The 27,189-nt window shown below is 52.8% G+C and overlaps 14 protein-coding genes across 14 annotated transcripts; 9 read left to right on the top strand and 5 right to left on the bottom strand.

Moving 5' to 3' along the window:
* Positions 1 to 305: 305 nt before the first annotated feature.
* N7462_002188 (putative MFS multidrug transporter) lies at positions 306 to 2,217 on the top strand (the record flags this gene model as incomplete). Its single annotated transcript, XM_057073914.1, has 6 exons — positions 306 to 450; positions 507 to 601; positions 667 to 990; positions 1,056 to 1,211; positions 1,259 to 1,620; positions 1,674 to 2,217. 6 exons carry the CDS (start codon positions 306 to 308, stop codon positions 2,215 to 2,217), a joined length of 1,626 nt encoding a protein of 541 aa, XP_056937555.1.
* Positions 2,218 to 2,526: 309 nt separating this feature from the next.
* Positions 2,527 to 2,894, top strand: tfb5 (TFIIH complex subunit TFB5; the record flags this gene model as incomplete). Its single annotated transcript, XM_057073913.1, has 2 exons — positions 2,527 to 2,545; positions 2,599 to 2,894. 2 exons carry the CDS (start codon positions 2,527 to 2,529, stop codon positions 2,892 to 2,894), a joined length of 315 nt encoding a protein of 104 aa, XP_056937554.1.
* Positions 2,895 to 3,768: 874 nt separating this feature from the next.
* Positions 3,769 to 4,266, top strand: N7462_002186 (Hsp20/alpha crystallin family protein; the record flags this gene model as incomplete). Its single annotated transcript, XM_057073912.1, has 1 exon — positions 3,769 to 4,266. One exon carries the CDS (start codon positions 3,769 to 3,771, stop codon positions 4,264 to 4,266), a length of 498 nt encoding a protein of 165 aa, XP_056937553.1.
* A 643-nt stretch (positions 4,267 to 4,909) lies between these two features.
* On the top strand, positions 4,910 to 5,822 carry N7462_002185 (enoyl-CoA hydratase/isomerase family protein; the record flags this gene model as incomplete). The annotated part of the gene is made up of 2 exons (XM_057073911.1): positions 4,910 to 5,022; positions 5,090 to 5,822. The coding sequence occupies 2 exons, from the start codon at positions 4,910 to 4,912 to the stop codon at positions 5,820 to 5,822; spliced, it is 846 nt and encodes a 281-aa protein (XP_056937552.1).
* A 690-nt stretch (positions 5,823 to 6,512) lies between these two features.
* Positions 6,513 to 7,314, top strand: N7462_002184 (rhamnogalacturonan acetylesterase RgaE; the record flags this gene model as incomplete). Its single annotated transcript, XM_057073910.1, has 2 exons — positions 6,513 to 6,624; positions 6,674 to 7,314. The coding sequence occupies 2 exons, from the start codon at positions 6,513 to 6,515 to the stop codon at positions 7,312 to 7,314; spliced, it is 753 nt and encodes a 250-aa protein (XP_056937551.1).
* Positions 7,315 to 7,538: 224 nt separating this feature from the next.
* On the bottom strand, positions 7,539 to 9,971 carry N7462_002183 (isochorismatase family protein family; the record flags this gene model as incomplete). Its single annotated transcript, XM_057073909.1, has 1 exon — positions 7,539 to 9,971. The coding sequence occupies one exon, from the start codon at positions 9,969 to 9,971 to the stop codon at positions 7,539 to 7,541; it is 2,433 nt and encodes an 810-aa protein (XP_056937550.1).
* A 791-nt stretch (positions 9,972 to 10,762) lies between these two features.
* Positions 10,763 to 12,011, top strand: N7462_002182 (Ketol-acid reductoisomerase; the record flags this gene model as incomplete). The annotated part of the gene is made up of 2 exons (XM_057073908.1): positions 10,763 to 11,925; positions 11,984 to 12,011. The coding sequence occupies 2 exons, from the start codon at positions 10,763 to 10,765 to the stop codon at positions 12,009 to 12,011; spliced, it is 1,191 nt and encodes a 396-aa protein (XP_056937549.1).
* A 359-nt stretch (positions 12,012 to 12,370) lies between these two features.
* Positions 12,371 to 13,549, top strand: N7462_002181 (threonine/serine dehydratase; the record flags this gene model as incomplete). Its single annotated transcript, XM_057073907.1, has 2 exons — positions 12,371 to 12,707; positions 12,777 to 13,549. 2 exons carry the CDS (start codon positions 12,371 to 12,373, stop codon positions 13,547 to 13,549), a joined length of 1,110 nt encoding a protein of 369 aa, XP_056937548.1.
* A 65-nt stretch (positions 13,550 to 13,614) lies between these two features.
* On the bottom strand, positions 13,615 to 15,054 carry N7462_002180 (putative Rad51 family DNA repair protein; the record flags this gene model as incomplete). Its single annotated transcript, XM_057073906.1, has 2 exons — positions 13,615 to 14,946; positions 14,995 to 15,054. The coding sequence occupies 2 exons, from the start codon at positions 15,052 to 15,054 to the stop codon at positions 13,615 to 13,617; spliced, it is 1,392 nt and encodes a 463-aa protein (XP_056937547.1).
* Positions 15,055 to 15,359: 305 nt separating this feature from the next.
* Positions 15,360 to 15,734, top strand: N7462_002179 (uncharacterized protein; the record flags this gene model as incomplete). The annotated part of the gene is made up of 2 exons (XM_057073905.1): positions 15,360 to 15,577; positions 15,641 to 15,734. The coding sequence occupies 2 exons, from the start codon at positions 15,360 to 15,362 to the stop codon at positions 15,732 to 15,734; spliced, it is 312 nt and encodes a 103-aa protein (XP_056937546.1).
* A 223-nt stretch (positions 15,735 to 15,957) lies between these two features.
* N7462_002178 (TBP-associated factor 8 family protein) lies at positions 15,958 to 17,069 on the bottom strand (the record flags this gene model as incomplete). Its single annotated transcript, XM_057073904.1, has 2 exons — positions 15,958 to 16,733; positions 16,811 to 17,069. The coding sequence occupies 2 exons, from the start codon at positions 17,067 to 17,069 to the stop codon at positions 15,958 to 15,960; spliced, it is 1,035 nt and encodes a 344-aa protein (XP_056937545.1).
* Positions 17,070 to 17,545: 476 nt separating this feature from the next.
* Positions 17,546 to 18,119, top strand: N7462_002177 (cytochrome c oxidase subunit VIIa; the record flags this gene model as incomplete). The annotated part of the gene is made up of 3 exons (XM_057073903.1): positions 17,546 to 17,626; positions 17,677 to 17,719; positions 17,926 to 18,119. The coding sequence occupies 3 exons, from the start codon at positions 17,546 to 17,548 to the stop codon at positions 18,117 to 18,119; spliced, it is 318 nt and encodes a 105-aa protein (XP_056937544.1).
* A 670-nt stretch (positions 18,120 to 18,789) lies between these two features.
* Positions 18,790 to 19,581, bottom strand: N7462_002176 (NEDD8-conjugating protein UBC12; the record flags this gene model as incomplete). The annotated part of the gene is made up of 4 exons (XM_057073902.1): positions 18,790 to 18,942; positions 19,028 to 19,317; positions 19,411 to 19,501; positions 19,561 to 19,581. The coding sequence occupies 4 exons, from the start codon at positions 19,579 to 19,581 to the stop codon at positions 18,790 to 18,792; spliced, it is 555 nt and encodes a 184-aa protein (XP_056937543.1).
* An 843-nt stretch (positions 19,582 to 20,424) lies between these two features.
* On the bottom strand, positions 20,425 to 23,266 carry chsG (chitin synthase class III; the record flags this gene model as incomplete). Its single annotated transcript, XM_057073901.1, has 3 exons — positions 20,425 to 22,505; positions 22,591 to 23,070; positions 23,185 to 23,266. 3 exons carry the CDS (start codon positions 23,264 to 23,266, stop codon positions 20,425 to 20,427), a joined length of 2,643 nt encoding a protein of 880 aa, XP_056937542.1.
* Between the last annotated feature and the right edge of the window lie 3,923 nt (positions 23,267 to 27,189).

The following is a 27,189-nucleotide window of genomic DNA, read 5'->3' as shown; positions in this document are numbered from 1 at the left end:
TTAGATAAGCTCCAGTATTCTGCAAGACCATTCATCCAAATAGCCAACGTAGTTTTCTATGCATTGCTGGTACAATGCCCAACTATCGCCTTGTCGGGTTAAGCTTCTCCACATTTTCCCCGGCAAAGCCAACGAGCAATCAACAAAACGGCTGCAACGTGCTTATCTCCGCCCTCCGCCCGCAATCGATGATTAGAAATGCGCCATCCGCCCTTCTCCGCAAGGAAACTCCCTGACCCTCCAATGGATTCATCGTCGATGGCCTGTTTCTCTTCCTGGTCATCTGAATTCTCTAATTATCCAATATGACACACGGACAACGGTCCCCGTCTGAAGAGACACCGCTTATCGCGCCCTCCCACCAACCCCAACATGACTCGGAGGTCACCCTCGGTGTTCCGAGGGGACTGGCAATTGCAATTATTATGGGGCTATTGATTTTCATTCAGTGTGAGCCTTGGAGAGTCCCCATATACCAAGGTTCAGCTAACCGAATGGCTGTACAGCAACCAACATGTCAATGATGACAACCGCCCAGTCCGATATTGCCGCCGATTTGGATAGCTTTGCAGAAGCAACTTGGTTCACCTCTACTTACATGGTATGTCAACATGAATGAAATGTCATCTAAGATATATGGAGGGTCTAATGGATAATTGCTGGCAGATTGCCATGTCTAGCGTCACTCCGTTGGCTGGCCGACTCTCAAACATATTCACCCCGCGTCTCTATGTGGTTTTCTCGAGTACTCTGTTGGCCATTGGCCTTTTCATCACGGCTGCCGCCCCGAGCCTAACGGTTTTCCTTTTAGGACGTGCCGTTGCAGGATGTGGTAGTGGTGGGTTGATGAGCACCGCGATCATACTGGCTCTCGATCTGGCAAGCCCAGAACGTCGTGGACTCTGTATCGGTCTCGTCAACACAGGTTTTACAACCGGTGTGGCTTCAGGTGCTGTTCTAGCAGGACTCTTGACGCCGATCTTGGGATGGGTACGTCCAAAACACTAACATGATTTTAACATCTTCATTGTATACTGAACTTAATCCGTCTTCAGCGTATATTATTTTGGATCCAGGCTCCAGCCGCACTAATCCTGGGCCCTTCGTTATTCCTGGTTATCCCTGTTTCATCAAGGGGCCTGGGTCTGGTGAAGACCCGTGCTTTGATGCGTAATCTTGCCAGAGTAGACTATGCGGGTGCTTTGACTTTGGTATGATTCCCTGATTTAGTCTGGAAGGAAATATGCTGATCCATCAGACACTCTCGGTCACCCTCCTGTTGTTCAGTCTGTCCTCGCCTAAAATTGTTGTGTGGCCCATTCCGGTCTCCCTCGCCTGCTTTGCTAGTTTTCTCTTCATCGAGTCCCAAAGGGCTAATGAGCCCGTTATACCTGTTCGATTGCTCCGATCTCGCAGTATTCTGACGACTTGCCTTGCAAGTCTCGGCTTGATGATGGCGCGTTGGTCCGTTCTGTTCTTCACGCCGGTCTATGCCATGGCGGTTCGAGGCTGGTCACCTGCATCCGCAGGACTTATTCTGGTTCCCACGAATGCGGGCTTTGGAATGGGAGGACTGCTCGTTGGCTGGTTACATATTCGCAAGTCGAGCAGCTATTATTTGTACGTTCACCCTCCCAGAGTCGCCAACTTCTCAGTCTCACCCATTTTCGCAGTTCATGTCTGGTCATCTTTGCGCTTTTTGCTTTATCGACGTTGATTCTGTCGATTATCTCTTCGCCCACCTCTTCGGCGGTGCTTTATCTCATGACTACCTTTCTGAACGGGCTTTTTGCCGGGGCGCTTATGAATTACACGCTGTCGCATGTCTTGCATCTCACAGACCCTCGGATTCATTATATAGTCAGTTCATTGGTGGCAATGTTTCGTGGATTTGCAGGGAGCTTTGGATCAAGTATTGGGGGCGGTTTCTTCACCCGCATTCTCAAAACATCGCTGGAGACGAGCTTCTTGGAGCACAGGCTGCCACCGAAACCAGACTTGGTTCGCACGCTGCTGGGAAGTCCAGCGACAGTCATGCATCTCACAGGAGCTGAGCGGTTAGCTGCCATTCAGAGCTACCAGCATGCTATTCAAATGCTATTCCTGGCTGGCAGCCTGTTAGCTCTGGTAGCTACCGCAGTACAGGCTGGGACAGGATGGACACCAAAGGTTGAAGAAAATGAGCTGGAGGACAGTAGTGCCGAACAAAACGCCTGATCAATAGAATAAGGCGCATTCAGTGATAGCATGCTTATTGAGAATAAAAGACAAGTACGGTTTTAAATCCCACGAGAGATTTCTAAGCATAATCCGCGGTTCGGTGACAATGGCGTTGGATACTTAGTTCACTGGAGTTTATGCCTTGATGCCTGAATTGGTGATCGGCCCGATACCCGCTCGGTGAAGCCCGCGATGTTTCTCTTAACCTTTGAAGCTCCCTTCCCTCAACCCGATCCACCAGCCCCAGCCGTCGCCCTCTTTATATCTATCTGATCAACAAACGGAACCGTTGTCATATTTTCCATCATGCCTCGCGCGGTCAAAGGTAAACACCTGCCCTCTTGAAGCACCAAGCGCAGGGCTAATCACAGTCCTTAGGTCTGCTCATCGAGTGTGACCCTTCGATCAAATCGATGATTCTCAAGTACGATGAGGAGAGCCACGATTATATTGTAGAGGACCTCGATGATGAGAACCACCTGGTTATCAAAGAAAGCCAGCTGCAGAAGTTGAAATACCTCCTGGACCGTGTACGTCCACTGATGAGATCAGCTATCCTGCTCTTCCGTTACGGCCTCGGCCACTCTGGCTTCACCCTGCCCCTGCAGAATACTAATATCTGGCAGGACCTTGATGAGAAGATCATGCAGCTCGATGAATCGGAATCTGAGTAAAGTGGCCGTGTTCTGCCTGCGACCCGCCGCACCGTTTGCCAACCGAAGCCAAATCGAACGCCGAAATATCGCTGAGCTATCACTCCTCCTCCATCGACGTCGTCCTACTATTTGGTGTTATTTGGCGACTTCCCAGTCCCTGAGACAATTTTTACTATGGACATTCCATAGTACAATAGAGACGTTAATGTACAGATGAAAAAACTGCTCGATATCACGCCCATCTGCGTGTGCCATCCCGCCGACTCAATGTCTCTTCGACAAAGTCAAAAAGAGATATATCCATCAAGTCAAGGTGGACTTGATCGCCGGGTATAAAGGAATGGGGGATTTGGACAACATCATCACCAGCAGAATGCTCGGAGCCCGTTGAGATTGGTCCTGACATGATGTATATGCTAGCTTGGTCGCTATCAAGAGACTCTTGGATTCTCCCTAATATCTCTGGAGGCACGGAAAATAATTCAGATGCTCCAAAACACAGTTCTATTGTGCCGTCAATATTGTCTGCATCACTTTGTGTCCTGTGCATGAACGTATCTAAGTCACGTGACATATAGAAACGCGGAGAAGCATCCACACGCTACTGGAAAGTGCCACCGCCCGCCAGCAGCTTCCTGCGTAAACTAGCAACATCAGGCTATGACCAACAAATGTCAGCAGCTTCTAGATACATCATGATACCAACAGGGGTATGCACATTTGCCGCAGCTGCCCACAGCAGTCTGTGCTATAAAAACCTCTTCCTTCCCTGACTTCTGCTCTATCACTCATCTTCAACTCACACTTCCAAAGCTTTACAGTCTCAAAGGCCAAATCTTCCACCATTCTCTCAAGCTCCTCTTCGGACTTGTTCAAACACCCTCAATAAAAAATGTCTCTTTTCCGCACCAGCTTCCCTGCCTCGGGCGACTTCGCTCCCCTCTTCCGTCTTCTCGACGACTATGATGACCACCGTTCCAGCCGTCGCCAACCCACCCTGCGCAACTGGTCTCCACGCTTCGATGTGCGCGAGACTGACGACTCCTACCACCTGGATGGCGAACTTCCGGGCATTGCCCAGCAGGATGTCAACATCGAATTCACCGACCCTCAAACCCTGGTCGTGAAGGGTCGCTCCGAGCGCGAGTACCATACCTCTGATCCTGAGGACAACGTGGCTGAGAGTGAAGCCCAAGACACCGAGAAGGCTTCTCAGATCACTCACCGTTACTGGTCCAGCGAGCGCTCGATCGGCGAGTTCCAGCGCACTTTCACATTCCCCAACCGCGTCGACCAGGACAACGTCAAAGCCAGTCTGAAGAACGGCATCCTCTCTGTCCAGGTCCCCAAGGCGACGGCTCCGACGACCAAGAAGATTACCATTGAGTAATCTGGTCTCTGGACACTGGATTTTCACCGCTGCCGATTCCTCTGGCATGCACGAGATATGATTTTTACTGTTTTCGTTCCGGATCTTCTTTCACCAAGTGTGGCCTGACACTGCTTTCAACCCGAGACTCACACTGGAGGATCGCGCCGCACTGTATTAGCTAGCTTATTACCCAATTTAATTCTTGGTCCAAACTCCTATCTATCAAGCAATATTCTTCGTAGATATCTTTTCGCTATGTAGTGAATTGTAAATACCCTTGTAATCTCGTCTATTTGTTAGTCTGAACCCTGAACCCTTTCAAAGGACGATGCGCCCGAAATGCTGGGGAAGCATTTTCTTATCGCGGCTTATCCGAACCGAGGCATGTGAGACGGTCACCACGAACCGGGGCAGCCTTTTGACAACCGATCAATACCTCTGGCGGACTTCTTTTGTTCTTTCTCCAGTATCCTTGACTTTGCGGCAGAAATTTGAACACATACGATTGCATCTTCTGCCTTGGACCACCCGACATAGCTAAGCTGCCAGCCCGCATCCGCGATCGACTTGCCGAGGTTGCCAGCTTGATCCAACCGTGTCCATCATCTACTTTGGCCTCGTCGCTCCCACTTTCCCCAGACTCAACACCAGGCATCCAGTCATGGCTCAAAATTACTCTCCCAAATACTTTACTGTCCAGTTCCCGGCAGATCACCCACATGTCGCCCATGTGGAGATCAACCGGGCAGATAAGATGAATGCGTTCTTCGAAGCGTATGTTGCCCACCAGAATATGCCCAGTAGACATACCAACTAACTTAATGTTCGCCAAAAAAAACAGCATGTGGCTCGAAATGGCACAGGTCTTCTCCCAGCTATCGCACGATCCGGCGGTGCGGGCGATCGTTCTTAGTGGAGCAGGCGACAAGGCTTTCACAGCCGGCCTAGATGTCAAAGCCGCGTCGCAAGGTCAATTTTCGGAGGACTCTTCGATCGACCCAGCCCGCAAAGCTGTCCAGTGGCGGCGGCATATCGCCGAATTCCAGGACTGTATCACTGCCGTTGAGCGTTGCGAGAAGCCCGTCATCGTCGCCATGCACGGTTTCTCTTTGGGCCTGGCCATCGATCTGTCCACGGCCTGCGACGTGCGCCTCTGCTCGAAAGACGTGCGCTTCGCGGTCAAGGAAGTCGACATCGGCCTGGCGGCCGATATTGGTACCCTTAGCCGACTGCCTAAGGTGGTGGGTCACCACGGCTGGATCAAGGAGGTTGCGCTGACGGCGCGCATCTTCGGGGCGGAAGAGGCCCTTCGCGTAGGCTTTGTCAACGCAGTGTATGAGAACCGGGCGGCCACGATCACGGCTGCACTGAAGATGGCTGCGCTGATTGCATCGAAAAGTCCGATTGCGGTGCAGGGTACGAAGGAGATTCTGAACTATTCGCGTGACCACCCTGTCCAGGACGGCCTACGGTATACCACGGTCTGGAACAGTGCGGCCCTGCAGACGAAGGATGTACCCGCGGCGCTGCTTTCCGGGCTTCAGAAGCGTACTCCGACATTTGAAAAGCTCTAGTTGGCTTGGCCAGGTCCATATTTATTTCCATCGTGTTTCAAGCTACATCGCATGCTTCATGTAAATATATATTTATCGGTTCCAGAAGCTCCGTGCTCGACAATTTTAGTCTATTCGATTTAAACATGTCAGGGATTCTCCACCCGGCTCGTCTGACTAACAGAGAGAAACGCCCGAAACACGGTCAGTTTCACTTATTTTAATCTTCAGTGTAAGACAATTCCACAAAATATAATATAATATAATGCCGAACTCCGCACGTTGACAATGGGCAGCAGATAAGAGTTGGCACATCACTCCCGTGGCCAAATAGGAGAAACCGAATGTCTCGCGGAAATGAAGTTTCCATGAATCACAAATACCGCCGATCACCGCGTCCCCGCAAATTTGAGAGCGCCCTGGTTTCGCCATATGCATGCTATACCCTCTTCTCCGTTGACCCGAGCGTCCGGGGACTCGACGGAGATCTCCCGCTCTGGTCCTACAGTCGTGGCTTTTTCCACGTATCGTGGGCCCCGGCCGGGGCTCATATCCCGGCAGGGGTTTACATTCAGATATATATACATCTAGAAGAATAGAATCATACATGGAATTATCGTGAAGTCTAAATTCCTACTTATCCCTTTGAACGAGCTCAATACACGAGCTCAATACCTATCACTGGAGTTCTTGTTTACTTCTTCAAACAATATGAGGTCGACTGTGCTTCTCTCCACCTTGATCCCCAGTGCACTGGGCACGACAATCTATCTAGCTGGTGATTCTACAATGGCAAAGGGTGGCACTGGATCAGGAACTGCTGGTACGTTTCTCTGCAGAGAGATAATGATCCAATGGCCTAATAATCTCAGGTTGGGGTGAATACGTGGCTCCCTATACTCCAGCCGATGTATCCAACCAAGCCGTAGCTGGCCGGAGTGCTCGGTCCTACACACGCGAGGGCCGATTCGACACCATCGCAGCCGAAGTCCAATCGGGAGACTGGGTGATCATTGAATTCGGACACAATGACGGCGGCTCCCTTTCCACGACTGACAACGGCCGCACTGACTGCTCTGGTACGGGAGATGAGACCTGTACCACGACGTACGACGGGGTGACGGAAACCGTGCTGACGTTCCCAAAATACCTGGAGAACGCAGCAAACACGTTCACGGCTAAAGGGGCGAATGTGTTGATCTCCAGCCAGACGCCTAACAATCCATGGGAGACGGGGACTTTCACATATAGCCCGTCGCGGTTCGTTGGGTACGCAGAGCTGGCTGCCGAAGTGGCTGGCGTGTATTATGTGGACCATGGAGCGTATGTGGCCAATATCTTCGAGTCTCTCGGGGCAGACCTTGTTGATTCATATTTCCCGCTCGACCATACCCATACAAGCCCGAAAGGGGCATTGGTGGTAGCCCATGGATTCTTCAAGGCCGTGCTCTGTGGAGATATTCCGCTGATGGACTTGGTGAACTCGACAACGTTCCTGGGAGAATGCCTATGAGAAATCGGCCAGAAGAACCCAGTTGCAGAGCCTGCAGAGCCTGCAGAGCGCCGACCTGTAGATACTTAGCTATAAATAAAAGAATAAAAAATATGCCATTGATTTCCAGTTCAAATCGTAGTGTGTCATCATATGTTCAGGGCTAAATGCAATGCGTAAATGTCAGATAATAAGCCAGTCTCCGGAGCCATCCCCCTGGTACTATATGCAAATCCAGTTCGGTCTCATTGGCAACCCTCCAAAATGGCGCGGACGATGCCCCGTTTCTCAACACGATAGTAATATTGGTTGAGATTCACGAACCGCGCATCGAAAGGACCCTGAACCTGTACCATCGCCCGCAAGACGGGCCAGAACGAGCAGTCATCGATGGTGAATACAGAGCCTCCCAGGTAATGCTTTCCCTCCAATGCGCGCTCACAGTCCTCGAGGTTGGCTTCGAATGGGCCAGCAGAGGTATTGGTGCAATGATCACGCCAGCGTGCCAAAAAGCCATCAATCCAAGCTAGCTCGTTGCCACCCCGCAAGATATCCACACCCGGTCGTCCTGCCTCGACAGGTCGCTCACCCAGGTGCGTCAAAATAGCCACGTCACCGCAAATGGCCCTTCCTTCGGAACCAAGGTACATTGGTAGTTGGACTGAGTTGATGTCTTGAATGCCTACTTCGGAGCCCTCCACAATCTCGTATCGGAGGCCATTCTCCCCTAGCCCAAGCTGTACTCGCAGATCAGCCACAAGGTCTCCACTCAGCACTATCTTACTCGTAGATGCGGTAACAAAGTTTACAACATCGAAGCCTGTGCCGTAGAAGGCATTCCAATCAAACTCAGTTGCCCGGTTTTCTTGACCGAATGCGCGGATCAACCGCTCAGTCTCCTCGGGGTCTCCATGGATGACCGGTCGTGCCATGTCTGGTGATTTGCTCATGGCGCCTTGGCCCCAGATGGTGTTGGTGGATTGATTAAGATAAGTGCCGATGTGACGAAACGTAAGAGAGATCCGCTCGCCGTTGAAAGCTCGCTCTTCAGGAGATTTGGTGGACTCAGGCCGTTTGTCGGGACGGATGCCATGGAGCCATCGCATATTGGTCTTTTCACCGAGAATAAAAAGAGAACGATGGGGGAGCGGTATTTGCTGCTTGGTACGGCTGGACTCGGCTTTTGCACTAGACTCAGAAGCAGAAGCCTTTGTGCGAAGAGTCATGACACGTTGGGCGCCCAAGCTAACATTGCAGATGAAAGAGCCCCGTACAATGTCCAAAGTTTTGTCAGAATGCTCAGAGATAGAGTCTTGCCCATCTCGATAGAGCTGAATAAGTACATGATTGAGAGGATGGCCAAGGATTCGCTCCACCAGGACTCGGGCTTCATCCACGGCAGGGGTGAAAGCACTCAATGGGGGCGACTCATCCGCGGGGTGTCTGTAAATGGGGATTGAGCCATCAGGCTGAATGTGACCTTGCACGGCCACCAATCGAGGTACCTGGCCAGACAGATGATACATTTTCTGCCAGCATACTTCAGCCCGAATACGTTCAAAAGCATCCGTGCTCAGATCGATCTCGGGAATGAGGCGAGAGTCGCCTTCACCAACACTATTCTGCGGTGTTTCTCCTTGTCGACCTACTTTGTCTGAATCTGAGGCTGGTTCACGACGTTTGGGGCGGCGGACTCGCACGCGAACTTGCTTCTGTCCTTCACCCGAAGCTCTCGCTCTGGCAGTAGTAAGTCGCTGGGTTCGGGTTTGAGATGCGAGCTCAGAAAGGCTGCGGCCGTCTTCGTCCGCTTCTGCAGCCTCTTCGATCGCTGGTTCCTCGGGCATGACTCCCAAGCTGTCCATGAAGTCTTCAATGCCCACCGGAGCACCTGCGGTTAGCGATCGCTTGGGCGGTCGAGTCGAAGTATCCCGAGCGATTGCATCCGTCTCCTGCCACTCGAGCTCTTGAATGAGTTCTTGGGTTGTGAGACCCGTTGCACCGAGGATATCGGCCATGCGGCGCATTGCTTCTCGGTGTCGCTGGAAGTCACGGTATGCTAAACAGTCCTCGATCAGGGTCACTGAGAAGCCGTTACGCACTGCATCCAACGCCGTGGCATATACAGATATATTCGAGAGTGAGCCACATAGATACAACTCCGTGATGAACCGAGTACGAAAGGACAAGACGAGGCCTTCGGACTCCAGCGCCGAGTACCCCGTCTTGTCCAGCACGGTATCCCGGTCCGGATCGATAGCCGCGAGAATCGGAGCTGGGAATTGGAATCCGGGAGACTGCGCGACACAACAGAAGGCGGATTGGGCGGAAAGGAAAGCTTCGGGGTCGATAGGTTCTGGAGAATCACGATCCGAACCAGCTTCAATCACATCGAAGGTTGGAGGCGGTAATTGTTTCGGAGGCTCTGTTTCCAAAACCACGCGATCCCCGAAGTTCCAGTCGGTCATCTCCTGAGGAGATTCATACTGCGAACGCACCCAGATCACATCGCCGGCACGGCGGAATGCGGAGGCGAGCGAGGGTAATACCTCGAGGATGTCAGCCGCATTGGGGACATGCAGGGCCCCCGACGGGCGAACAAAGTCATTCTGAAAGTCCAGGAGCAGCAGGGCCTTGCGAGTCTGGATCGTGGGAAGATCACCAAACGAGAAGAAGCTCATCATATAGACATGGTCTGGCACGGCGCAAGGGGGAGGGTCCAGTGATCAAGGAAGCGCCTTTGTTTGCGGGCTCGCGAGTCGTGGGGCAGCGACACCTGCGGGATCAGGCAGCAACACGGGCAGCACAGATCGCACGCAACGCGGGGGAAAACGTTATTGAGGGGGGTTGGAGGCCGCTCCATGCAGCTAGGCTCTTCTGGATATGAGCTATGATTGTGCGTATTGTCCGTTGCTAGATTATGTCTACTGAAGTATGGCAACTACCATCCCACATATAGGCCTATCTCTTCCCTCTTGGTCCAATTGAGTGTCACTGGAAATCTCGAGGAATTCCGTGTGTCCGGAACAGTGCGACGAGTCCGTAGACTTCCCGGATCTCTCGCCGCGTCAATCCCATTCTACGAATGTAGCACAGGAGACTGCTCCCCGTAGTGATTGTGGTCCCTTTTGGAGATGAGTCAATCGGATACTACCCAGAACTCATCAGACCGGTGCTCGTCTGGGTCAGATTCGTCGGAGCTCTGGCACGATCGGCGGACGACCCAGCACCGGCTTCGGCGGCCAATAGGGACCTCGCTGCAAACGGGGCCCGGTGTCGGCCACCCGGGGAGCAAAGGCGCTTCTCCGTCGTCCGCCACCCAGTCATGTGCAAATGACTCGACCCGGAGTCCATCGAAGCTCTCTCCACCCCAACTTTCCCGCCCTTTTTAAATCCTTCTCTTCCCCAATTGTTCCCTTTCCATCTTCATCTCTCCACTCTACCTTCCTCCCCCATTCTCTATACACACACAATGGCTTCCCGTGGTCTTCCCCGTGCCCTCCGCCTGGCCCGCGTGGCCGCCCCTCGCTCGGTTGTCACCGCCGCCCTGCCCCGGCCTGCTCTGGCTACCGTTGCCCGCCGTGCCATCGCCCCGGTGACCCCCGTCCGTGGCATCAAGACCATTGACTTCGCTGGTGTCAAGGAGGACGTCTACGAGCGTGCCGATTGGCCCCGTGAGAAGCTCCAGGATTACTTCAAGAACGATACCCTTGCCCTCATCGGCTACGGCTCCCAGGGTCACGGCCAGGGTCTGAACCTGCGTGACCAGGGCCTCAACGTCATTGTTGGTGTCCGCAAGGATGGTGCTTCCTGGAAGGAGGCCATCCAGGATGGCTGGGTCCCCGGCAAGAACCTGTTCGATGTCAACACCGCCATTGAGAAGGGTACCATCGTCATGAACCTGCTCTCCGATGCCGCCCAGTCCGAGACCTGGCCCGCCATCAAGCCCCTCATCACCAAGGGCAAAACCCTCTACTTCTCCCACGGTTTCTCCCCTGTCTTCAAGGACCTCACCAAGGTCGATGTCCCCAAGGATGTTGATGTCATCCTCGTTGCCCCCAAGGGCTCCGGCCGTACCGTCCGCACCCTTTTCCGTGAGGGTCGTGGTATCAACTCCTCCATTGCCGTCTACCAGGACGTGACTGGCCAGGCCAAGGAGCGCGCCATTGCCATGGGTGTTGCTGTCGGCTCCGGCTACCTGTACGAGACCACCTTCGAGAAGGAGGTCTACTCCGACCTGTACGGTGAGCGTGGCTGCCTGATGGGCGGTATCCACGGTATGTTCCTCGCCCAGTACGAGGTTCTCCGTGAGCGTGGCCACTCCCCCTCTGAGGCCTTCAACGAGACCGTCGAGGAGGCCACCCAGTCCCTGTACCCCCTGATTGGTGGTAACGGTATGGACTGGATGTACGCTGCCTGCTCCACCACCGCCCGCCGTGGTGCCATTGACTGGTCCAGCCGCTTCAAGGACAACCTGAAGCCCCTCTTCAACGAGCTCTACGACAGTGTCCGTGACGGCACTGAGACCCAGCGCTCCCTCGACTACAACTCCCAGCCCGACTACCGTGAGAAGTACGAGAAGGAGATGGAGGAGATCCGCAACCTTGAGATCTGGCGTGCCGGCAAGGCTGTCCGGTATGTACCCTTTCTCCCATATTCCCATTCTGACACGATTGCTAACCCATCCCTTCAGCTCCCTCCGTCCCGAGAACCAGAAATAAATAATATCGTGATACCCGTCAAGGGAGGGCCTGGACAAAAAGTTATGATGTACTATGAACCTGTTTTTTTTGGGCATCGGCAGAACCAAATTTCATACATGGCGAAAGAAAATGCCAATTTGTTTAATCATTCATTCTCTTTCCTGGTATGCTTGATAATTCGTAGAACCATCTTCAGCCTCGTATGTATAGATAGAAAGCCATTTATCTTGTCATTGCGCGATCCCGCATGCGCTTCTCGGAACATCCCCGATGACGGAGAGGCACCCGAAAGGTACATCAAGTCGCAAGGGTTTTCTTTTTGACTCGCTGTTCTCTGGCTCCCACTTCCCCTCTCCCACCCCAAACACACAGGAACCATGGCATCGCCAGCAGAGCAAGCGCAATTGCTAACTCCGGCCGCTGTTCGCGCCGCGTACAGCTTGATCCGGCCGTACGTGCACCGGACCCCTCTGTTGACCTGCAAAACCCTCGACACCATCGCCTCGACCCCGCAGACCCCAGAAGCGCTGGTCGGCACCCCCTTCGAGGGCCAAACGCCCGCAGCCCCACGATTCCGGTTCTTCTTCAAATGCGAAAACCTGCAACGTATTGGCGCCTTTAAGGCCCGCGGCGCCTTCCATGCTTTGCTGCGGCTACTTGAGGAACGCGGAGAAGAGGAGGTGAAGCGGCGCGGGGTGATCACGCATAGCTCCGGTATAGGCAACATTCCCCAACTACAATGGCCCGTAGTTTACCTAGACTGACTATGGTGTCTCCCTTTAGGAAACCATGCACAAGCTCTCGCCCTCGCGGCCTCGACGCTCGGCGTCCCGGCCCACATCGTGATGCCACGGATCAGCACGCCGTCGAAGATTTCCGGGACCCGCTCGCACGGCGCGGAGGTGATATTCAGTGGATCGACCAGTGTTGAGCGGGAGGCTGTGGTTGCAGAGATCCAGGCCAAGACCAATGCCATCCTGGTCCCTCCATATGACCACTTCGATATCATTTGCGGGCAGGGCACGACCGCACTGGAGCTGGAGGCGCAGTATGCCGAGCAGGTTGGCTCTAAGTCCCTCGATGCGGTTATCACACCGGTTGGTGGCGGTGGGTTGAATGCCGGCGTGGCCACTTATTTCTCAGATAAGCCCGAGACGAAGGTGTTCGGTGCAGAGCCCAGCTTCGAGGGCGCAGACGATTGTCGCCGCGGGTTGTTGGCTGGACATCGTGTGGAAGCTGTTTCAACTCTGACCATTGGGGACGGGCTTCGTACACCTGTGGGACTACTGAATTGGGAGGTCATTTCGGATAAGAAGAAGGTAGCTGGTGTTTTTGCTGTCACGGAAGAGCAGATCAAGGCTACAATGCGCTTGGTGCTAGAGCGCATGAAAGTATTCGTCGAGCCAAGTGCAGTTGTTGGGTTAGCCGTATGTCTCTTCGATGAAGAGCTCCGGCGGCTTGTTGAACAAGAGGGCGGCGAGAGTGGATGGGACGTCGCCATCGTCTTTAGCGGTGGGAACACCACTGTGGAGGCGATTGCGAAGTTATTCGGTTAGGCTTTACGAGTTATAGACTGCTTATAGAGTTTCAGCACATAGGGTAATCTATCATGCATTCAATCTCATTGGCCACCTAGATACGGTATTTGAACCCCGGTTTCTCGCACATAGAAAGAGAAACACCCGCCATTATGAGCATTGATACCGTCCACTACCCGCCGAGGCCATTCTTCACGTCCCCATGAGTTGACCCAAGCCGAGAACTTACCCTGGCGAACAATTTTCTGTCGGGACGGAGCATCTTTCCTCGAATCGTGAGCGCTTATCGCGGGTGGAAATGGCCGCACAGTATCCCGATGCACGACTATCCGAAGAACAGGAAAAGCCCCCCAGGGTGCCGGGAGGGCGGGCCGCAAAGACGGTTTCTGAGATGGACCCCGGTCATACGAATCGAGGGGACCGGAAGCACCGGTGTCCATAGCGGATGGGCGGCCCCCAGAAACAGTTGTCGTATATACGACACTGCATCCGAACAGACTTTGTAGTCGCTTCAACTCATTGACTAGTTCCGCGTAGATATCAGAGAAATAGAAGCTCTGCTTTCGTTCGCGCTCCTCGTCAACTTCCGCGCGAGGGCGCCCGATGTCTTCAGTCCGGGCAACCTCGTCACGCAGCTTGTCTTGCCAGAGAAACGCCGTAGCACTGTCTATAGCAATCATGTGCAGAGGTCTCGAGGCAGAAAAATGTCGTTTAAGATCATAAAGGTAGGAGTCAAGTCCGTATAGTGTAGCGAGGAGCGCCGAAGAGGACTGTGGGCGAAAGACATGGACATGTTGCAGCGAAGAAGCCAAGATCATCCCAATGTCCTCCTCAGATAGCTCTGTAGAGTCCACATCTGATGGCTCTGTATTGTCATCATCCGATGATTCGCGGTCTGGTTTGAGGATTCCATGAGCCACAGATCGGAGCCTATCGGCATTGAATCGATCATCTGTATCGATCCAAACCACGGCAGACTCCCGTCCGCTCACATGGACGTTGCCATAGTATTGCGGTAAGATGGCCCTTGCTGTCAGATAGTATAGGAGCTGGGATTTACCAGCTCCTGATAGACTACTCGATATCTCGATGACCGGACTAAGCAGCTTGCTCCTGGCAGCAGCACCCGAAAAGAAAATGTTAGAAGGCTCGGAATCGACCATTTGTGCCGGCGCCTCGGTTACCATATTGTCCCAATCCGAGTTGTCCCCTTGCAGAAGCATTTCTTCATCCTCTGTTAATATTTGCTCTTGTTGTAACATTGTATTTGCGGATTGTAGATACCCAGAGCTATTTGAAGAGTCCCACATTCTCATCATGAAGATTTTCAGCAATGCGTCGAGGACAGGAACGCCCAGCGGCTCCAGCTGCCTATCAGCACTGGTAGGATAGACATTGGCCAATTCATGCAACAGCTAAGAAATCAGCTTGTGGGACCTGGCTTTTTCATGAGATGGAAGTACCTGGTCTAATCCTTCATGGTGTACTTCGGCCAGTGTAGTTGCCCCGAAGCTTGCAGCCATGGCGGGCATGGTCCTGCAGTTTCATGTAGCATTCATCCCACAGAATATTCAAACACAGTCAATCGATTTTTCAGAGAATATTTTATGACAGCGATCACACTACTCTGTGCGGTTGATGTGCAGCACTACCGACATGAGTAGAAGGAAAAGCGATGTCAAAGTAGTTCGGAGACGGCAACTCGGCGGCCGGAAGAAGCTTAGGAATTTCGGCACAACCTCGACTGCACATCCCCGACATCACGACAACACATAACCCTCTCTGCAACCAGTTCTTTGTCACCAGTTGGCTACCTGGTACATTCAACATGGCCCCTCTTGTTCCTGTGTTCTCGGTAGAAAACCTGCCGGACCATGTCCAAACCGTGCGCCGCAATTTCCAAGACAAACGTCGCAAAGGTCCAGCCGTGGACCTGAAGGAGTGCCAGCTCCTCGAGATGGTGCAGTATTCATGCAACCCGCCGCAAGACGACGTTCCACAACCCGGTGTCATTACATGCAAGCCAATAGTCCGGCTGTTTCGGCGGTAAGCCTGGAGTTTCATCCTGATCAGACGAAGTGTGCGCCCAGCTAAATGACAATGCTACAGGTGCGCCGGAGGATTGACCGTTGAGACGACAGCATGGGAGCCCATCAGACAGGCAGCGGAAGAGAGTCAACAACATGCGACAAAGAATAATTAGTCGGGAATACAAGAGCCGCAGACTGCATTGGGTGGAGTTTTTACGGATTTTACAATAGCGAACAGAGAAGCATTGAATCAAACAATCATTTGTCAGGCTGGTAATTGCCATGGGGTATCACCTCAAGAACGACTCCGAAACATACACAAAGCGCCAGCCCAAATAACATAAAAGGAAAACGCCAACGATCGTTCCAAGTTCTCCCGATCGCCCATTTCGAGTCTCAAGAAGGGCCTACCCGATCTGCTGGCTCTGCGGTACCAGTCGCCTTCGCTGTCTTGTCATCCCCGCGCTTGCTGGCTGCCGTTGTCCGTCGCCAGAAGTCCCGTTCACAGTTAACGATGGGTCCCATCTCTAGATTCCATGAGACTTTGGATCGCGCCTTCAGGTCGCCTTCGGCGAGAAGGCCCGAGTCAATCTCCATTGCGGAACCCATGACAGCGCTCATAGGAGCCAGTGGGTCTTTTTGTAGCTTCTTCGTCAACCCCTTCACGGTCTTCTCAAACATGCTCTCCATACTCTCTGCTCGCCGGCCCCAAAGCTTCTTGTCCCGACCGCTCGAGCTAGTCGGGTTGTCGCGGAAGGCAGCACTTGCCAGCTTCCGCAGTGCCTCTTCACCATGCCGTCCATCTTCTGCGGCACGCTCTCGGATTTTGCGAGGGTCGCTATCGCGCTCCGTGAACACTGCCGTGGCAGAGTAGGTGTGTTTGCTCGGAAAATCAGGGAAGTGCTTTGGGACATATGAGCGATTGGTGACGCTCTCCTCGCCCTTCAATGCATTCAAAAATGGAAGCTTCCGTGCGATGGCGTCTTCGGGAGGAGGGGATGGAAGGAGAGTTGGGATGGAAGCTACTGTTTGCGGCGACTTGAGATAGGGGCGGAGGTCATCGGGGGTGATGCGGTGGTGGCCCAACGCGTATTCAAAGTCTTGCGGGATAGGTTGAAGACGGCGAGAGGATAGCATCGACTGGCGAACGTATTTTGAGATGTGTAGCAGGTCTAGATCAAAACGGCCGTTTCAGTCAAATCTCTTTCGCATACAGACGAATGGACACCTGGTAGATGCTAGCACATACACTCCTCTGCAGCGGCTCGAAAGCTTGAAAGAGCCGCCGGATCGGCCAGGTCGAATCCCGCATCTCTGATGAGTTGCCCCATTGACCGGTTCATCATATGTTCGATGTTGGCATCATCTTGCACAGCAGGCTCACAGCCTGTCGGCAGGTTGATTGGTTCCGCGAGGTGGTGGTGATGGTGATAGAGATGTCTAGGCCGTTTGTTTTCAGCCGCTTCAAAGATTGATGCCGAGCGCTTGACTGGGGCCGACGATGCCATGGCCAAAGCAATGCTGCAATCGAAGCCGCTACTGGATGCACGACAGCTTGTTGCTCGTCGGGAGATAGGTCACGTGAGAGTGACTCTATTGACACCTGAGGCAGTAAATTTCTGCCTTGCTTTCCATGATTCATGAGAAATGGCACTGTATGTTAAGTATATCTAATAGTTAGGATGAATGAAGGGTAGGTCATCAATTATCTGCTCAGAGCCAAGTTTCACAAACAATCACATTTCAATCTCGTAGACAATCCCTCAACTAAGTCAATGGCGTGAGGTTCCGGTCAAGTCTATCGACCAATCCGGAGCCTCGCTTAGTCCGCCCGAAAGCTTCAACTTCACTTCCCGTCCACCTCATCCCGTCGCTCTCTTCTCCTCCTCCTCTGCCCACCCCACAACTCCCGAGGACAGGTTTTCTTCGGTCTCTTCTGTCCAGTGTCTTGTCGAGTCTCGATTGACACCGTTCATACCCTACAATGGCCGCCGCTATCCCCCCCATCACCGGCGTAGGTGCCCCTTCCCTGATCGCCCCGGTTCGCCCCGAGCGGGCTGGTCGGGTCCGCTGCTGTCTGTAGATGATGAGCTAACGGGCGGTTTTTTTGTACAGATGCTTCGCCGTGGTCTCGTTCTGGACCTGAGCACCGCCTTCGGTGAGTGACTGAACGGCAATTCAATTAGAGAAGGCAGCGGGTGGCATGATCGTATAATGATTGACGAACGGCCGCGCCTGAGCTGGCCTTCTCGTCACGAAAAATGCTTCTGTTCCACTTCTCTCCCTGCCCATTGTTATATTGATATCCATCCACGGCCTGGTCTATTCCTGAACACACAACTAACCGCGCTCCGTGTCATCCAGGCTTCGGCACCACCTTCGGCTACCTCTGGTGGTACGGTACGTATCAGCACTCCCGCATCCCTCCACTTAGCCCGATGATGACAAACATCCCTAATGCGTATATCCTCCCTTCAGGCTACCACCTGCCCCGCGTCCGTGAGCGTGATGCCTTCTACTCCCGTCTCGAGCAGGAGCGTGCCGCCGAGCGCGCATAAATCGCCCACCACCAGCGACCCTCGTCTTGACCGTTTTCCCACCCACCTGTCGGCCTCAGTTCGTTCCCTTTGTTAAGAAAATACTCCAAAAATATCAAGAAGTCTCGTTTGCAAGAAAGCTCGTGTTCTTGTAATCTCTCTTGGGCGGGATGCGCTGGCAGGCCATGGCCGGGCGTGGGTGACTTGCGTGTTGGAACCGATTGTACATATACACCTGTGATCAATGTGTTTCCTTTCAACCTGGCTCTCCCTGTGGAATGAGTACCCGCGACTGCAGGTCCTCCGCAGCTCTCCTCGTATTAGGTCTTTACTAGAACCGGCCTGTTGGCCTGGTTCTTTCATCTAGATTTCTCTCTGCCCGTGCGCCAGATCACTGCCCAGCCACGATGGACCAACATGTGGATCTATTGAATTCAGATAATCGCTAATTACGCCGGTTATATGTACTGGAAACTCCCACCCAACGGGGATGACGTGAAAAGTTCACCCACAGTAGAGCCATATGCCATCATTTCGCATCTCTCGTAATAGTTCTGGTCTCGACAACCGGCCCCGATACTCTCACCGCGAATTCGGACCCAGCTCATCGAGGGAACATCATAGCGAGATCCATTCCACCGGTCTTTTTTTGGTCTGCCTCGAGGCGCCATCCCAGCAAAGTCAAATGGTTCTATTGTAGCACTCGCTCGAAGGTGACACCCCGGACGGACCCGCCGGCCATGGAGGAGCGCACATTGCGTTTGAAGCCGTCGCGGTTCGTGCGGAGGTCATCAGCGGCGTCTTTGTTCAGGGGATCCGAGGCGTTGGGCTCAAGGAAGAGGAACTATATGGATCAACAGGCGTCATTTTAGCATTTAGCATATCGACTTTGTCGACGGTCATGCAGGAGAAGAATGGGAGCAGCGCACCTGCATGCCAACAATCACGGCGTTCAGGTTCAGCACGGGCTTCCAGTCCTCGCGCAGGATGTTCAGGCAGACATTGCCCTCAAGGTCGATGTTGGGGTGGTAGATCTTCTGCGTGCACTTCACCTTCGGCGGGTCGTGGGGGAAGTTCTGGTTCACGGTGAAGTTGAAATTGAAGACGCCGCCCTTGTACATGCCCTCGTCCGGCTCGATGGTTAACGTGAAGTTCAGGATATCGTCGGGGTTGGGAAAGGACATCTTCATAGTATTGCCGAGCGTTAGTTCCTGAAGGTCTGCCGAGGTTCGAAGACACCGTGGTTAGCCAGATGAAGCGAAATCGAACTAGAGAAAAGGCTCTCGAAGGGAGGACCCCGGAAAGATGTTACCTCGTTGCACGCGCAGTTGCGCGGCGGTGACCTTCTTCTTTTTCTTCCCAGCAGCACCTTCGGCATTTTCAGCCTGCTGCTGCTGCTGTTTCTATAGCAGACATAAGTAGATGTCTTTTGTAAGTGTGGGTGGTCTACAAGGCAGCCTACCATCGACCAGATCTTCAACATCTTGGATTGGGCCGGGGAGTCACCACCCCACCTGATAAACGATTCGAGTTATCGACGAGGGAACAGGTGGATGACGGATAAATTAAGAAGTGAAGCAATGACGCACAACACAGCGCTTGTCTGCAACAGGCCAAATACAAAAACTTGGGGCTGTGTTGGGGTGAGAAATGGTGTGTTCACGAGCGGAGGAGGAGCGAGGCAGAGAGAAGTCTTGCGGGGGGCTCAGCCCGGCGGTGGCTATTATTGCGGAAGAATCCACTGTCCGCCTTTACGCATGACGTACAGGGCAACTACATCGGACGGACATGCAGATGCTCCCTCAAATGGGATTTTTGGAATCTTTTTCCTATAACGGCTCAGATCTACGAGGGTGAATTTTAATAACCAGATCTGGAAGAAAATTTATTGCGCCCCGAATGCATTCCCATTGCCTCGCTGGTCCGACAAAGATCACGGTAAGGGATTGCTAATCAATCTCCACGACAGTACATAGTGGCATCACAAAAAACAGGTCAAGGAAACGGGCATCTTTAAGTAGAATACAGATCGCGAGAGTAAAAAGAAGAATAGAGAAAGGAACACACTAGAGAAGAAAAGAGGGAAGCATGTGCCAAGAAAGAGTGGTTCGTCAGAAAAAAAAAAAAACAAAAAACGCATTTGATGAGTGTATGCATCTGAGCCTACCGGCGGGCGAAGCAGCACTTGATACCTGTGCGGCCCAAGAACCAACAGGCACCAATGAAACGGAACAGAGCCATGACTGCATTCGACCAAAGGAGAGCCTGGAAGAATCGGGCGGTACGAACAGTTGCGGTGTTCTTGTCAATCATGTTAGCAAAACAATCATACTCTGGCAGTTAAAAAGGTGTCTCTATAACATACCGTGAAACCGAACTTATCCACTGACTCGCTAGTGATACACACTGCCAGGAAGGCATTGCTGAAGATCCAGAAGGTGACGAGGCGGGTACGGAAACTCTTGTAGGAGTCCTCCAGAGATTTCTCCTCGTGCTCCGTGGGAGCAACGTATGGGGTCAGAGCACGCTTCACAGTTGCCTCAAATTGACTGTCGATATCTGCCTGAGGCTTATCAATTTCCTCAATGACAGCGTCCTTACTGCCTTCATCCTTGGTTGTCTTGGCCGAGGGAAGTGCATCAGCCTTATCAGAACCCTTGGTACCCCATGAGACGTCATGCCAGTTGCTGAAGGCGTAGACGTTCAAGATGTTGATGTAAGAGGACTGCAAGACGATGTAGGCGGGGAACGAAGTAAACATGTGCCATGGATCGGCATACATGAATGAGGCAACGAAATAGAGACCGAAGGTGGCAGCTAGAGCAATGATAATGATACCAGCACCTTGAGAGCCAAAGAAAGATCGCAAAAACGCGCCAAGGCCTTCATTGGTGACGAAATCCATCGGTGCGTTTCCACTAAAGGCGCGAATCACGAGGTATAGTGAATCGACCACGATGTAGACCTGGATAATACCGAACGCGACAAAGGAAGCAAGATAGGAGAACTTTGATCCCTTGGGGCGATTACCAAGTGCAAGGATGAACTGCAGCAGCAAGAATCCCAAGTACAGATATTTGACGATTGTGTTGACGATAGGAGTCGCATCGTGGCCAAAGGGAAACGCCTTATCACCATTGCTTGTACTGGGGGTACCGACGAGGTCAATAATAACCGTCGTGGTCAGCCAGTAGGAGGCGAGAGAGAACCAGGCAAGAATGGTGTTGAAGATGTTATACAGCATCTGGATGTGCAGGAAGAACATGCGCACGATGTTGTGGCCACTCTTGTACATACGGCCGAAGTGCATCAGGGAGTAAATACCGGCGGCGAAGGAACCGTTCAGCCAACGACGACGCTGAGAGATAAACTCTGGAGCACCCTCGGGCACATCCGTCTCACCCTTGGAAGCCTTGACATAAGACAAGTGCCACTTGGAGCCCGCCTTGGCAACCAACTCGAAACACAGAATACGATCCTCGGCCAAGAACATGTTCTTCTTGAAGATATTCATACCCTCAATACCCTTCTTGCCGAGCTGTTTCGACAAAGTGTGATCACCGTGGAAGTACTGTTCCAGGGGGCGGCCCATGATCGCGCGGAATCGATAGGCAGAGAATGCACCGGGCAACACACTGACGTAACCGAAGGAGCTCTCAAGCGGCTTGTCCAAGATATTGCTGATCTTGTACTCGAAGTTCTGCGCTGCCACTAGCGGGTTAATGAGATTCCGCCAGCCCTTGCCCAACATAGCGTGGATTTCACCGCAAGCACCTCCAAGATCCTTGTCGTTGTAGAAGGCCTCCCAAAGAGCTAGCAACGATTTCCCACCGGGCTTGGTACCTGCATCAAGCAAGATACAAATCTCGGGGTTAAGAATCCGACCAAAAGCATTAAATAGCCAACGGTGCGAGTTGATCTTCTTGCTGTTCTTCTGCTTCAAACAAAACATCATCTGCACAGGCGGCAGAGTGCTAGGACCATCGTCAGTTGGGCGAATCAGCTGCTGGCTGGGGGTCACAGAGAGCTGAGTCGTATATTCGAAAATATGGGCGACCGTCTCCTTGCCATCGACATCACGCTTCATGACACCATCCTGGTATATACCAATGGTGGCAAGGACGTCCAAGGTGTCCTTGTCACAAGGATCAATACCATCGAAAACGAGCGCCACAACAATCTTCTGCCACGCGGGACCACCCTTGTTCCAGAACTCGGATTTCTTGAGGTTGACGATATCACGAATGTTCTGCATGACACCGTGCAAGGTACGTGAGGTCAGGGTCTTGTCCTCATTGTAGTAGGTAATGGCGATCAGCAACTCGGTATGCCGGTTGTACATGGCCGGACGCAGATTGTAGCCATTGTGGAGAGTGAACTCGTTGGGGTCACAAGTTGCCGCAGTATCTAGATATAGTTCAGTGATATTAGTGCGTTGTTAAAGCAGAAACCCCTGCATCAAACCCAGGGAAACAAGACTACGAAAACATACATCGCATGTGGGTGAACTCCTCGCTGCCACCCTCCAGATCATTGCGATATTTAGCCTGGATGGCGTTCTGAATGGCACTGGGAACGGGGTAGTCGACACTCAGGACGGAACCTTGAACCAGCTTCACCTTACGGGTGGCATAACGGCGCAGGTTACCGCCGCCGTTGCCGCCGCCAGGGGCTTGTCGCTGGCGCCAGGCCTCGGTGGATGAGGTTTCACTGCGCGCATAAGGGGATGCCACTCGGCCGGGGACACCAAAGGCGGCTGCGGGGTGTTCGGATTGGCCTGAGTAGACGGACCCTGTCGCATACGGATCATGATATGCGGGAGCGGCCGTATCGGTGGCATAGGTCTCGGTCAGACTGTATCCCGAGGCGGGGCGCACTGGCGACATTCCACGCGAGTGAGGGTCATCGAAGGGCGTCGCAAAAGGACCCTGGCCTTGCTGGTGGGCCAGCAGTCCGCGCGATGCATCCTCATCTTCGCGATACTAAATGTATCGTTAACAACGGATCTTGCACAGAGCCCCGACGGAGTTCAAACAAAATAGTAAAACACAACAAAACAGTGCCAGGGTGATGGGAGGGCAGGTACGGACTTGGGAAGGGGGAACATCTTCCAGGCGATGGTTCCCATCGTAATTAGGCGAATGCGCGCCGGAGCCCTGGTAGGCCATGCTGGTCACGCAAGTATTTCAAAAACAGGGGAATCACTGGTGGTTGATTGTATTTCAGACGAGAGGGGGTATCGCGAAACCAGGACAAGGAAACACAGGGAGATTAAGCCACCAGGGCTGCAGGTCGTAAGGGTTGATTGGGTGTCCCAGTGTTTTTTTTTTGGTCGTGTGGCGACAAGATACAGGGCTCGAGGGATGAACGAATGTCTTGACCCAGTCGAGGCAGTGAAGAGGAGGTCGATGAAGGCGAATACAGCTCGAAGTCGAGCTCTACCTTGTACACGATCCAGAAGGGGGGGAGGGGATGGAGGGGAAGAGACAAAGAGAGGGGGAGGTCGAAGAAAGGGAAAAGGAAGAAGAGGGAGGGGATGAGAGAAAAGGAGCCCGTGAGACCACTGGAGTAAAGGGCCAGAGACTTCAGGGACTCAGGGACTCGGACACCTGGGACCAAAGGGACAGGTCGCGCGCGAGAGAGAGAGAGGCTGTTCGGGCCCTGTTTGGACGCAGCTAAGCACCCCAAAACCCACGTAAAAAAACCCCCCTCGGGCAAATAAACCGAGCAAAAATAGACATCTCTAATCCCAGGTGGGCCTAGCGACCAAACCCAAACACCCCCAAGTGCTCGTCTAAGATTGGGTCTCCAGATGCACGCTGTACGATTATGGGATACCAAGATACGGGATACGGGATACCTGCGCGAGGCGTGTACTCAGTGGCCTGCATGATGCAACGATGTACATACTCCATCCCTTTGTGGGAACTGCAAGATATGCGCGGTATGGAGTCGATGGAGCCTGTCAGGGACAGGGACCGCGGACCCTCGCACCCTGAGATCCTGACGACTTGGCCACCGCATTCTCATTGCATCAATCCCAAATACATGGCCATGATGCTGTACTCTATACTCCGTACTTGGTGAAGACAGACACCCTAGTCCCCAGTGGCGTCTTGTCTCACCCAACGAGGCTATACAGCAAGACTAGTCGATCTGTCTCGTTTCTTGCTGACCCTGTTACCCCTACCCTTTTTTTCTCTGGAACTTTTCTTTTTTTTTAGCCTGACTAGCGTTTCTCCAGGTCCTCCACACACGCTTGTTGTCTTAGGGCGAGTGGAACCCGCTAAACCCAATCCTCGGGGCTCCACCGATGAAACAGTCGGTGAGAGAACCAATCCCGTACAGCAAGACACAGCCCTTCATTTGACGGGGATGCTGGAACGGGAAGATGAGGTGGAAGGAGAGAAGACAGAGAGAGAGAGAAACTACAGCGTTCTCTTCCGACAGAATGGACAGGTTTGAAGTCCATGCCAACACAGAACTATAACGACCGAGACGTAGAGACGTGGGGTCCCCTCTTTTGAGCAGAACGTAGGAAGCTTAATCATCCTACTCTCTCCAAATGATAACCGTAACCATAACCATAATCATTATCTGGATTATCATCAACATCATCATCAACATCATCATCAACATCATCATCATCCATAACAAAGCTACACACTATACTGTTACCATGATAAGCCTCATAATAGAGCTGGTCGACCAAACGACAAAAGGACCCTCATTCCACATTCTTCACGGGAGATGATGGTATGTTACCCGTGAGATCGACCATTGACCGCCAACCCTTCAGGCGCAAAACGAAGAGTACACTGGACCCGAGCCGAAAACTGCGCCAGGGACCAGCTGAGCGGACCGAAGCGCAACTTGCCGAGAGAATCTCTTGCGAGAGACCGTCACGCCGGAGCCAAAGAGGTCACTGAAGAGAAAGAGAAAGGAGTTGGTCTGGGTGACCCGAATTGTCGCCGCCGATCCTGGATCGCAGGTTAGAGGTATACTTCTCCGTAAGGTCATGTAGAGTAAGATGTAACATGTAACTATGCGGGAAGAGGAGTCCATGGAAGACATCGGCGATCCTCTCCTTCCCTACCACCTTGAATCATGAATGGGCCGATCGGAGGAAAATACATATAGAACCTCATTCGTCCAATCATCAGCGATTCAGAGATCTGAAAATCTCCCACCCTTAGCGGGTCTTCAGAAATGAATCTAAACGAATAAACAGACACAAAAACAACAGATCATAGAAAAGCAGGTCGAGGGCCCTGCAGGCCACCCGCCGATGTACGTATTTTGACATGCATTTTGCACGTCCATCCGTCAACAGTGTAACTCCATCTCTGGATCGACGCAACGGAAAATATGAAAACAAGCACGTTGTTCCTTTGATCGGCGGTCAGCTGACTTCAGGGCTGAGTCCTTCCTGTCCTGCTTCATTGTGGCTTCATCCTTTCATCCTTCATGCTTTGATGGGTCCGGCCACCCTGTCACCCCACGTAACAACCTAACAGCCTAACCACCTCCACGGCCTTGAACAACCTTGCATCACGCAATGGCAGCAGACTGCTGATCCTGCACCAGGGTCGGGAAAATAATTAGAATGAGGAGCACTAATCAGCGTGTCGCACGGACAACTCCATCGCCACCAAGGCTGGTTTTTGCGCCTCCCGTGTCTCAGGTTGGGGGGCCTCATCTCCCGCAGACCAATACGACCCTGGCCCGACCCTACACGAGGACCAGCCAGTCTGCAGTTGACAGCCGATGAAGGACGGTTGCTTGTTGTGAACAATTAACAAAACAGAGTCCGGAGGCCTCCGTCCATCACTAAGTTGCTCCTGGAAGGACCACCAAAGGTACGGTACTGAGGTCGCAAGTGCCCGATCGATCCAGACCGATCTTCCAGCCGCGCTTATCCAGAACTCAACGGTCACCGCATCGGCTGGGAAACATCTGACATGGCCCCGGCAATGGATGATTACCTCTGGCTGGCCTGGATTGGGATTTGAAAATTGCAAGCGTATCCAGTCGTACAGTAGTAGTCGGCCATCCTACCAGTCCTTCAATCCTTTTCCTGGCTGGTCGGTCGCTATTTGCCTCCGAACTTTATAGAGCCCTTGTTTAGTCATTTCATCTCGACCAGGCTACTTTGCTGGACTGCCAGTAACTCTGCTAGGACAATCAACACAGAATCCAATGCCTGTTCACTTCCTAAGACGAGTTTCTCACGGTGGTGCTCCGGCATTGCATCCAATACCCGATCCCATTGGCCTGGGCTCCTCCTGAGCGCAGCTAATTTCCCCGTCCCGGTCCGATATTGATCCGAGTCCAGACCGTGTCTCTTTTCGTCTGGTCGGGCGGTTTGGTGGCTTGATGACCCGCTCGAACCAGCCAAGCACTCTGGGTTTGTTATTCAGGTACCGGGTCCAAATGTCAGATGTTGGATGTTGGACGTCTCTGTCAGGTACCAAGTCAAAAGGCCTGGCGGACTTGTAGAAGATGGGGATTTCCACGATGCAAGGTACTCGGACAGTTCTCGCAGCAAGGGAAAAGGAGGCGGTTCAGATGAAACATGAGAGGGGGGCATGGGTCCGATCAAGATCTCGCCTGGATCGCAGAAGAGATAAAATGAATCCACTGGACTGACTGAACGGGTTGAACCCTCATAGAACCTGTCGAACCCGTAGAGAACCTGGCCGTGATTCGCGTTGCTCAATCTTTGTGTGTTCTCGATCTTTGTTGGAGTGGATCCCCCGGCCACGTCGTGCTTAGGCCCCTCCCGTGACTGTCTGGCCCCCCCCCCTCCCGTGCCTCATTCCTCCCAGGAGAAACATCTCTTCTCCTCTTCTCCTCCATTATCTTTTCAACGTCTCCCGTCGCCTTCGACCCTTCGATCTAGTCAAACGGGGTTGGAGCTTGGAACCGGTCGATTTTTCTTCCTCTGCTCTCTGACCTTCGACTCTCGACTCTCGGCGACTGGACGATGCCTGTCCACGGTCCCTGATCGGACTACTTCAAAACCACACTCGTTACTTGCCGGTCGCATTCCGCTTCCCCTCAACTTTCATGATCTAGCGATTTTCTTGCT

The sequence above is a fragment of the Penicillium macrosclerotiorum genome (genome assembly GCF_028827735.1).
Source record: "Penicillium macrosclerotiorum strain IBT 26536 chromosome Unknown utg000002l_segment0_segment0, whole genome shotgun sequence".
NCBI lineage: Eukaryota > Fungi > Ascomycota > Eurotiomycetes > Eurotiales > Aspergillaceae > Penicillium > Penicillium macrosclerotiorum.
This window is presented reverse-complemented; position numbering and strand designations above follow the sequence as displayed.